This window comes from Limanda limanda, chromosome 14 (assembly GCF_963576545.1).
Source record: "Limanda limanda chromosome 14, fLimLim1.1, whole genome shotgun sequence".
Lineage (NCBI taxonomy): Eukaryota > Metazoa > Chordata > Actinopteri > Pleuronectiformes > Pleuronectidae > Limanda > Limanda limanda.
The window spans coordinates 22,649,021-22,660,026 of NC_083649.1; the positions used below are offsets into that span (position 1 = coordinate 22,649,021).

At 42.7% G+C, this 11,006-nt stretch overlaps 2 protein-coding genes across 2 annotated transcripts; one reads left to right on the plus strand and one right to left on the minus strand.

The window, feature by feature from the left end:
- Positions 1-68: 68 nt before the first annotated feature.
- On the plus strand, positions 69-1,606 carry atg101 (autophagy related 101). Its single transcript, XM_061085653.1, has 2 exons — positions 69-595; positions 685-1,606. The coding sequence occupies exons 1-2, from the start codon at positions 344-346 to the stop codon at positions 1,087-1,089; spliced, it is 657 nt and encodes a 218-aa protein (XP_060941636.1). The 5' UTR covers positions 69-343; the 3' UTR covers positions 1,090-1,606.
- A 671-nt stretch (positions 1,607-2,277) lies between these two features.
- Positions 2,278-9,680, minus strand: zbtb21 (zinc finger and BTB domain containing 21). Its single transcript, XM_061085639.1, has 2 exons — positions 9,617-9,680; positions 2,278-7,358 (listed from the first exon to the last, which is right to left on the minus strand). Exon 2 carries the CDS (start codon positions 7,354-7,356, stop codon positions 4,285-4,287), a length of 3,072 nt encoding a protein of 1,023 aa, XP_060941622.1. The 5' UTR covers positions 7,357-7,358; positions 9,617-9,680; the 3' UTR covers positions 2,278-4,284.
- Positions 9,681-11,006: the final 1,326 nt, after the last annotated feature.

Sequence of the window (11,006 nt, forward strand, 5' to 3'; positions counted from 1 at the left end):
TGATTTATGACCGCGTTTAGAAAAAACGAACTATAACGACTATTTTGAGCTACGCGGGGTGCCGTAGATCGGGTGACGTCATTGTTAGCCCGTCATGTTTGTAGCAAACAGCTAGCTAGCTGCTGCTATGTACCTGCTATAGCTGCTCAGGAATTACATTTAGATCGGGTTCCCTTTGATACGATGTATTTCATTTAGAGATATTCTGTATTTTAGTCCATCGTGATACGTTGTGGAGAGAAGGGGCCGCCCGTCAGGAGAGGTAAACAACAAGCCGAGCTGCGCTCAGTAGCCACCATCTCCCTTCTTGTTTCGTGTTAATGGAAACATCTCCTGTTCCGCAATGAACTGTCGCTCGGAGGTTCTGGAGGTGACGGTGGAGTCGAGGCAGGTGGAGGAGGCCATGCTGGGCCTGCTGCACACCATCTTAATGCACCGCAGCACCGGGAAGTTCCACTACAAGAAGGAGGGCACCTACTCCATCGGGACAGTGGGCACACTGGACTTCGACTGTGACTTCATCGACTTCACCTTTGTCAGAGTGTCCTCAGAGGAGCTGGACAGGGTGATCCGGAAGGCTGTGTCCGAATTCAAGGTAACTGGTGATTGCGACATGCTGTTGTTAGCTATACTCCATGGCTAGGCCTGTAATCTCATGCTTTAATAACAATGTTTTGGTTACAGGATGCTTTGAGCAACTCTGGCAGCGACGGCATGGGGCAAATCTCCCTGGAGTTCTACCAGAAGAAGAAATCTCGCTGGCCCTTTTCTGACGAGTGTATTCCCTGGGAGGTGTGGAGCATCAAGGTCAACGTTGTCAACCTCGCCAACGAGCAGGAGAGACAGATCTGCAGGGAGAAGGTGGGCGAGAAGCTAGGGGAGAAGGTGATCAACGTGGTTGAGGTCATAAATCGCCACGAGTACTTGCCAAAGATGCCCACCCAGTCTGAAGTGGACAATGTTTTTGACACCAGTCTCAAAGATGTTCAGCCGTACCTTTACAAAATCACATTTCAGATCACTGACACTCTGGGCACCTCCGTAAGCACCACGATGAGGAGGCTGATTAAAGACACCCTGGCCCTGTGAGGATGCTCCAACACAGAGAAAAGAGAAAGCCATGGAACGCTTCAATACTCAAAAAATATCTGTAGTAGCATCTGTCTTCTCTTTATGTAAAACAAATAATCTGTTTTTTCCAGCTCCACTCCTGCTACAGTGAAAGTGTCATATCTTTTCAGACATCTCTGCCATGACTCTGGTATTGATTGTACCTCAAGATTCATAATGACACAATGTCTATTTAAGGATAATTCATTTTTAACAAACTTTGTTCTCCAATTACTTACCACCATATATAAATGCAACACCTAGCACATTGCTGAATAACACACTATATATATCAGGACAAAATATGAAATCTGTAACTTATTGTAAACTTCTGACATAAATGTTGATTGTAACGAATGGTATTTACTGTCAATAGGCAAGTCTCTTTCAAACTTAAGTCTGCCTCTGTAAACTCTTTCCAAACCTTTGAGACTAGAGCAACTACTGGCAAATATTAATTCACAAGATTCAGTCAATAATAAAAAATGTAATCTGACCTGTGTGTGTGTCTGAAAAAGATATGGATGAGTTAGGGTACACGTTTCCTCATTTATGTGAAAACTTCCTTTCTAACTTTTTCATGGAGAGTGTGACCTTGCACATGGGTAGGACAGGATTTCCAGTTGGCTATTTTTCCATATTAAACACTTCCTAAGTTTACGCCCAAGTTTTCCAGCCAGTAATTGTCACAGTGGACCAGAGCGTGATAAAAACATCCCGTAGGCTCGGGGTTGTCTGCCAACAGGATGATGTGTGTGCATTTTCACGTTATTAGTTTTACTCCTGGATTAATAAACAAAGGACCATTTACCTCACACTCATGAAACTGACAACTGGGTGATAATTGTCCATGTTTTCTAGTTTGTAAAGGGAAGATGAAAGCTTTAAAATATATTAAACTGAAACAGTTATGTAGTATCGTAGATCACAGATTAAATTTGGGGGCAGAAAAAGGCATTTTTTGGACATTTTAGAGTCAAAACATTCTAAGGAAAAGCCCCAGACTGTTTGAAATGCAACAAAGATTAATATCATTGAGTCATTGAAGATCTAACCAACATGGATAAAGGATGTCAGATTACGATCTTAATTAGCTGAGGTGCCTGGTTACATAGACCTGAGGTAAAGTGAACACTTGAAGCTAAATGATTCAAACACCACATATGGTTGTACATGTATTCTCCATTGTTACTCTTTATTACAGAAATTAAGCACAAAAACTGTAGAAAAACCTAAGCACAAAACGACTGCAAAATCTCCAAAAGCAACAATAATACAACCAATGCTGATACAAATAGAACAGTATTCATTATTGCAGTGAGAGCACAGGAATACTAAAAAGATAAAACTTCTCTTTACTAACAAAATTGGTACAAAATCGCAGATACAAACACTTCCATAAACACAATTCTAGTCATTTCTGTGAATCTTTAAAAGTGTTTCTCACAGGAAATTAAGAGCACTATTTCGCAATACAGAATCTCTCCAATGAATTAAACATCAAAATGCAGCTAGAGTCACTCATTTAGAGGAAAAACAATAAAACAAATTTTGTTGAGCAATCAACATCTTCCAAATATAATTAATCTTAATAATTTAAGACAATCAGTCAAGCTAAAGCGAAAGCAGAATATACTAGTACGCGAATACAACTGTGGAACAACTGGAATACAATCAAAACACAATCTTTAGTAATAAACCTTTCGTAAGCAAACACATTCTCTCACCATTAAAGAAAAGAAAAAAGATCAGCCTCTCTCTTCGCCACTTTACCACCAATAATCGAAATGCCTGAGTTGTAAGTCGTCTGTTGTGCTTTCATGTGAAACAATATCGACAAAGCATTTGAAAATTTGCATAAGGCCACCAAAGCATTGTAAAGCTCGGTTCATTACCACCTGTTCGATTGCACAAATCTATCAGTGTATGAGTATTTACATAACACTGCTAATGCTGCACTGGGGCAGCAGACTTTAGTGAAGCAGGAGTAGAGTCTAATATACACAAATTAATATTAGAACTTTCATATTCATTAACTGAGTTCAACCATATGTGATATTATGATTTTGCAGTGTGCTTTTATCAAAGATGTCTGAAGGTTTGCCCGCTGCGGATATTTCAGATTCCTAGAAGGTGAAGTGATGAGCCAAATACTTGAATGATGTTAATGTATTATTTAGGATACTATCGAATCAACCCTGCCCATTGTCTTCACTGGTTATATTCCCCATTATTTACAAATAAGCTGGTCTGAGCACCTTTTTTTTTTTACACTTGATTTTCTTCAGCAACATTTGGAAACATCATGACCGTTGATTGCACTGACTCATTAATTTGTAAAAAAAATGATTCACCAGACTGACAATGAGGAAGATACAGTGACCTTTCAGAACTGAGTGTAAGCAATTAATCAAGGCTTTATACTGAGAAGCAATGTTTGAAACCAGAGGGTTCTGAGGTGAGTCTGATGTTGCACAACTGTGTGTTAGAACATCTTTTTTATACTAAAGGTCAATCAGTCTGAGGCTCAAATATGAGACAACAAATTTCAGAGGAATGCTAAGTATGAAGACAGAAAACACATACTGCTGGGCCTTTTTACTTCTGCAGCCTAAACACCTCTATAGCTACAAGTTTGGATTAAACCACCCCATATAACAACGAAAGTGTTAAACAAAGTGCATATTGAATACATTGTTGAGGCCACCAATATTACCTTAAGGGATGTGACTCACATCAATAGATAGATCTGACACATAAGCAGAAAAGCACTAATATTTAATTCAACTGCAAGCTCCAAAACTTTAAAGCACTTTTTTCACACTCTGAGACAACAGTGTATGTAGTTGTACCTCCGTTTGCCGACTGGTGCAACTCTGTACCTTGTTATCTCAAAACACCTAGATAGATAAATACTAGTGTACAACTAAAAGAGGTTTGAAACAGATCATTTTGAAAAGGAAAATAAACCATCTAGGATCATTTCATCTCACACAGGGATCTAGCACTTGATTGCACATTCACGTTTACACCTCTAATGAGCATGGCCACTTTAATATATGACATTGGAGGCAAGCGAACAAGCTATACATTCAAAGTCTTCCTTTTGTAGGCTGAGGTGTGATTATTCGGATATTCTGTATCGTCTCATGAAAATGCACTGCTATCACTGGTCTACATGTGATTGTGACTCTGCTCGTGGCTCCAGAGACTAAAGGCCGTCTTGAAGGTCCTGTGACAGAGTTTACACATGTACTGCCTCTTAAACGTCAGGGCAGAGAGAGACGGTGCGTGGTAAAAGAGTGTGTCTGATTCCTGAGTGCCACCTGGATTCTCCATGCTGTCTGACCTTGACAGAGGGCTGGGGCTGCTGGGTTGCCGTTCGAGTTCCGGTCTCTTCGTCTTGCTTGCTGATGAGCTGCAGGGCTCTGGGCTGCTGGAATCCTCGGCAAACTCTGCAGCAGCTGGCGCCGGCGGCTGCGTGGATTTCAGCACGGTGGCCTGCGGAGAGTGGCGCTCAGGGTTTTGAGGAGTCGTGGGAGGGGAGGGAGACAGGGGCGAGGGGTGTCTGTCGAACTCTTTGGCTCCAGGTTCGTTTGCAGTCGACATGTGGGACTGGAAGTGGCTCCAAAGGCGGAAGTTGGTCCTGAAGGCTTTGTTGCAGATGTGACAGATGAATGGTTTGATGTGGCAAAGCAGCTCCTGGTGTCGTTCCAGGTCTTTGCGAGAGCTGAAAAGATTTCCGCATTTCTCGCATGGCCACACACCAGCCTCCTCAAACCCACTTTTGGCAGCTTCTGTATTTTCCATCTCACTCACAGCCTCCTCTAAAGGCTCCTCCTTCACTACCAGTTCGCCATGGTGACCCATGCTCAGGTCCTCAGGCACATAGGATGACGAGTCTTCTGAATCATACATGTATGGCCCTGAGGAGTCACTATAACCAATGTTCTCTCTCGAGCTCCCAGTTGCCAGAGGCTCATCACTGTAATGCTCCTCTCTGAGCACCTCCGACGCCTCCTCACTGTTCTCCTCGTGCTTTAGGTGAATCTGGTCCTTCACCGTCATCATGTTGTGGTTGTGGACCTCCACCTGGTGGCGCCATATGCTGAAGGAGGATTTGAAGGTCCGCATACACTCCAGGCACGTCAGTTTCTTGTACTTACAGTGAGTCTCGTGGTCCCTCTTGACAGTTGGACTTGAGAATCGGAGGCCACAGTACGGGCACACAGTTGCATGTCGACAGCCCCTCTCATGATCGCCCTGTTCAAAGAGTGATGACAGTTTCATATTACAGAGTCTACAGGAGTAAACACCAGTGTCTGTGTTCTTCTGCTGAGTGATCTCATCCTGTTCCTGGTAGAGGATGTTCTCACTTGCTGTGTCCTGGTCAGATTTGTCTGTTGGATGTGTTCTTAAATGCTGTCTGTACTGAGACTGGAACACAAACACTTTCCCACAGTAAGGACAAATATAGCTGGGCCTCAATCTCTTCTTGTTAAGTATCGGAGACTGGAAGCCCTGCTTATTCCTCTTTAACTTCCAAAGCAAAGCTTTCTTTATTTCTCTCTCCCGCACAATATCTATCAACTTCTTTTGAAATTTCTCATCCAGTACAGAGGAGCTGGAGGACGAGGCTGGGTTTTGTACCACACCATGCTGAGTTTGGCAGTGTGTCCACACTTTGAAGTTTGTATGAAAGCGCTTGTGGCAGATGTCGCAAGCATACGGCTTTTCGGGATTGTGATACATATTTACATGTCGATGTAGTCCAGCACTGGACCTGAAAACTTTCAGACAGTTCCAGCATTTGAAAATCTTGTTGTGAGACAGCTCTGCACTATTCTCAATAGATTCACTGCTGACACTCTGAGGTACTGTTTCTGACATGTTCTCATCAGGTGGGAGGGTATGTTCTTTAAAAAGTTTGTTCTTCTTGAAAGGATATCTTCTGTTGTCTGGCCTCTCCTTCCTTTTCCCCAGAGGATTGAAGTCTATCCTGGATCCCTGGTCATAGTTGGTTTGCAAGTCTTTAAGATTGACTGGCAAAGAATCTCCCACTGTGATCCGGACTATGTCCATGGGGTCGCCGAGTGGACTGCTTGGCTCAGCTTTCACACTGACCTCTCTTTCGACCTGAGTTTCTTCATCACACGTGCTGGCGTACTTTGACCTGAGAACCAGAGGAGAGGCTTTTTTTGAATTACCATTTTGAGCAGATGTTTCTGGCCGACACACTTTTGATGCCATTTTAACAACCGACTGTTCTCGATTCTGCAGCTCCTTCAGCTCCAGCGTGGGAGAGAAGACTGGAACAGGGCTGTCCATGGATAATGATCTTCGGAGGAGGCTTTTTATGAGTGGCCCGCTCCTGTCAATGGTTTGGCTTGGCTCACTGGCCTGACCCTCAAAGGGCACTTTGGTGTGGTAGAGTTGATCCTGGTCCTTATTCTCCTCTTTAGTACCTGGGTCAATGCCAGACTGCATCCTTACGTGCTGCATTTCAGCATCACTGAAAGACACAGATGATGTCAGCTGAGGCCTCACAAATGAGATTTGTGATGAATTTCCTTTTAATATGGAGGTGTAAGGATTGGTTGACTTCCTCTCAGCGGCTTCCCTCTGATCAGTGGATTTCCTTTTGATGGATTCAGAGGTCCTGACTGAGTCATGCGAGTTGTGTACTGATGGTGGCTGAGCAGCCTCCCGAGTTGAGTGGGGAGATACTGATCTCTCCGATGTTTTTTTCTGATAATTTGAGCGAGAGGGATTGGTTGTGTCATTCCGCACCCGACGCACGATGACACTCCTTGTTTGGACATCATTCTCATCCCCTTCAGAGAAGGAAAGCCTTTTTCTAGACACACAGTAGGATGCATGGGGTCGTGCTGAGACAATGTTGGTGAGGAAAGGGATTCCGAGGCTGTAGCCCAGCTCTTGAATGGCTGCAAGGCTGCCTTTGTCCACAAAGAGTGAGGAGGAGTAAATGTAATTCAGAACCATCTCGAAGGCATCGGGCTCACAGAAGTCCAGGTTTACAACTTTCAGGGACTCTGCATCCATCCGTGTGAACAAGGACTGGAAATACTCACTGCAGGCAGCCAGAACACACTTATGCGCCTGGTACCTCTGGTCTGCCACGACCAGGACTACGTCGCACATCTTGCCCCGTAGTCGCTGCTCATTGAGAACCCCAAACACTGCGAGGGCATGGGAGGGGTTACTGTAATGCACGAGGCTCTCCATGGCTGGAAAAAAAGGGAAAAGTATATTTTATTTTAATGCAGGAATGGAAATAAAGATTATCATTTAGTTTGCACTTAACAGATTTCTTGTACGTTTTCCCAAAGACAAGCATCTCCAGATGATTAACTTTTTGATTAATTGGTCAAACATCAATAAGAATATGTTCCCAAAAAAACCTTTTCCATGATCTCCACAATTAATAGAGAAACAATCTGATGCTTATATTGCCCAGAAAAAGATTTCCCTATCATTTATTAATAATAATAATAATAATAACTTTATTTGCATAGCACTTATCTAAACGAAGTTACAAAGTGATTTACACAAAAGTCCATTGTATCGATTGTAAAGATATTCTGTTCATGAGGTCATATGATAAGTGACATCATGAAGAATTCACAAACAAATGTCATAAATTGCGTCTTGTATTCAAAAATGCATTTTTTCAGGTATCCCATAGGACTATAGAATTGACCCAAACCTTATATAGAACAAAAATAATTGATGATTATATAGTAGGATAATGACATAATCATGACATCACAATGACATCAGTAAATGACTACTGCAATAAAGTATTAATGACATCATGCTTTGAAGTCAAAAGTGATGTCATATAGTATGGTAATTTATAATGACATCGTTATTAAATGGCATTATTACAATATTTAAAAAAGTGCATGCACATTGTATTCATCACTCTGTTTATGTTTTCTTTAATTGATAATGAAAATAATTGCCACGTAGCAATGACATGGCAATGCCATATCATTGCCATGAGGATCTTCAATCATTATTTTGTTTATTGACGTTGGAAAGAATGTCCTAATAAAACAGATTAAGTTGTGTTTTTATCTGTATTTGTACTTCATTATGATGATCACTAGAAGTCAGATGAACCTGTTTCTTTACCCATGCACAGTGCACAATGACACACAACGACATACACAGAGCAGGTTAATGGGCCTTACATCAGGTTGGTAGAGAGCATGAAAATATAACTCTGTCAAATCAGCTTCAATAACTAATGCAGTAGGTTTACATTTAAAGTAAAGGCTTTTCACCTCTGAATGTTTCTATAGTCTCCCCAAGCGTATCACCTCCTGTTGACCTTAACAGGCTTTCACACCTCGACATTACTGCAACATGCACAGAGCTACCACTTTAAGAGGTGCACCCGACTGAAAGTAATGCAGTCTAATGCAACAGTCATGCAATAACTCTTCTCCTTAAGGAATATCATAGTGATAACCTAGAGAGCAGTCTGTTGTAAAACATCCATATGGATACGGTAAAACTGGGAATGGCATTAGATTTAGGTAAATATACCTAATAAACTGGTAATAAAACATATTATTTATTTATTCAAATTGTCGCATTGATTTTTACACAACACAAGTCACCACATAACAAGTACTGAGTAACATGGTCACAAACAGATATTACACTGAGAGGCATCTATTGGGTGTTTACTTAAGAGTTCAAATAAACTCTCTTTTCTATTTTTTTTCACACGTTAAGCACGTTTATTTTGAAAACTGTGACCGGAAGACACGTTGACTACAGTGGCAGCCGCTGTAATCGGGTTCATTCATTCACACAGAAACAAACAAGCAGCCTGTGGCCTCTCTCTCTCTCTCTCTCTGTGAACCCAACTCGCCGAGCAGCGATGATGGCGAGAGCCGCGTCAGACATGAGGAAGTCAGGCTCTCGGCGTTAGGTCATCACTGAGACGTGGCTCCGCTTCTCTGGACAAATAACTTCTCTAGCCGAGATGTGGCAGCGAGGTTTGGGGAGAACAGCCCCGGCCACGGAGCCTGCTTCTCTGCCTTCACGTTACTCTGAAGCTATAAAGCTGTTCACTCGGGAGAGAGAGAGAGAGAGAGCGGGGAAAAGTTGACTGACTGACTGCGGGCACGCGGAGGAGCTGAGAGGGGCGGGGGGTGTGTGTGTGTGTGTGGGGGGGGGGGGGGGGTGAATTAGCCGTTAAGCCCTGTTGGAAGTGGAGGTTTCTCTCCAGGGTGCCCGGGTTCAGCTCAGAGTCCGGTGCTCCTCACTCGGCTCCGGTGCTAACAGGTTGCATCCGCTCGGGTTTACCAGCAGCAGCAGCAGAACACCCCCCCTCGCCCCCTCCAGTTACGTCAGGGAGGAAAAGGAAAGAAGCTTCTTCTTCTTCTCAGCGCTGTTCCGTCAGCTGGGTCCCCCCCCTCCCCGGTCGCGTCAAAACCCTTCAGTCCCCCCGGTGTGAGTCCGCACTTACCGTGCACGTCGCGAACACGCTCTCTCCTCCGCGCCGCCGCCACTTTCTTCACTGTTGTGTCGCTTTCTGCGCACTGGTCGTGATTCCATCCATCTTGAATTTGACGTCATCCCACACCAGGGATGAGGTCATCGCAAGGAACGCTCGTCACGTGCGCCGCGCTGTGATTGGCTACCCGGGGAGCAGGAGGCGGGACTAACGGAGGAGTCGACGCTGGGGCTCTTTTAAAGGGATAGGTCATGTTTTTGATTTAAACCGTCACTCATCTGGTTTTGAGCAAACCTATTTAAATGGAGACTTACTGTGAGAATTATGTAAAGTTGTATTACGTTGTCCTTGTTTCTGCAACACATCTTGTTATAGACTGTTCCTTTGTGATTATTTGTAACAATACATGAAATAAAGCGTTATAATATGTTTATAACTACATTTGTCTTGATGTTAAATCACATGTTACAGTAATCTGCCCAAGAGTGGAGAGTTACATGAAGACTTCTCACTGGGAAGTAAATGTTTGGAGGGACTGAGTGTTTTGTGGAATATTAACAATGTTAGTGATGTGCTTTTAAAAAAAATGTTTCTATACTTAATACTTTTCTATACATTTATTGTCATGAACTTAACTACAGTCTTTTTTTATTGATTGATTATTGGTAGATTAATAACCTTTGTGTATGATATTACTCTTCATTGTCATTATTACTCTATCTCTCCCTCTCGCTTTATATGTGCATATGCACATGTAAATGTATGTGTACATATATTTCTTAACTTGATAGGTCGAGACTGATTGGATGTCCCTCTAGCATGGTAGTAGGTTTGTGTCATTATTGGCATCCAGTGGGGATTCGTTGCTATGTTTATTTGGCCTACAGGTCTCATCCTAGACAGCAAGTGATATCAGTACCTGGCAACAGTCTTGTGACCCAGTCAGCAGCAGCACTTGAATGCACCGCTCCTAATGATCTTTATTTTCATAGAACAACGTTTATTAATTTTTTTGTGGGGAAACCATTCAATGTGTTCTGACCTTAGATGACTTCTGCCTGTAGCCATGCACCTCCCTACATCTACACGCTCCAGTGCATCAGCTTGTACCCAGCCACCATGGCACGACCAAGTATAATTAGGCACATTTCACACCTCATTACTATTTAATTAATCAGTGATTATATTAATCACTGCCACTACGAAGGATAAAAAAGAATGCTAGAAACGGAATACAGACCGTAGAGAACCTGTTATATGATTTTTAATCAAACACGCAGATAAGCTTACACATTGATGATGACATGATGACCTAATCTTGATCTTATTTTAGAACATATCTCTGACAGACTCAGCCTCCCGCTGCTCCTTCATATCATGAGAATGAAGACATGTGGGAAAA

Excerpts from the sequence above, each read along its gene's own strand:
- atg101 (XM_061085653.1), top strand. The coding sequence starts at position 344 with ATGAACTGTCGCTCGGAGGTTCTGGAGGTGACGGTGGAGTCGAGGCAG. Across the intron at positions 596-684 it reads AGGCTGTGTCCGAATTCAAG|GATGCTTTGAGCAACTCTGG; the intron begins GTAACTGGTGAT and ends TTTTGGTTACAG.
- zbtb21 (XM_061085639.1), bottom strand. The coding sequence starts at position 7,356 with ATGGAGAGCCTCGTGCATTACAGTAACCCCTCCCATGCCCTCGCAGTG.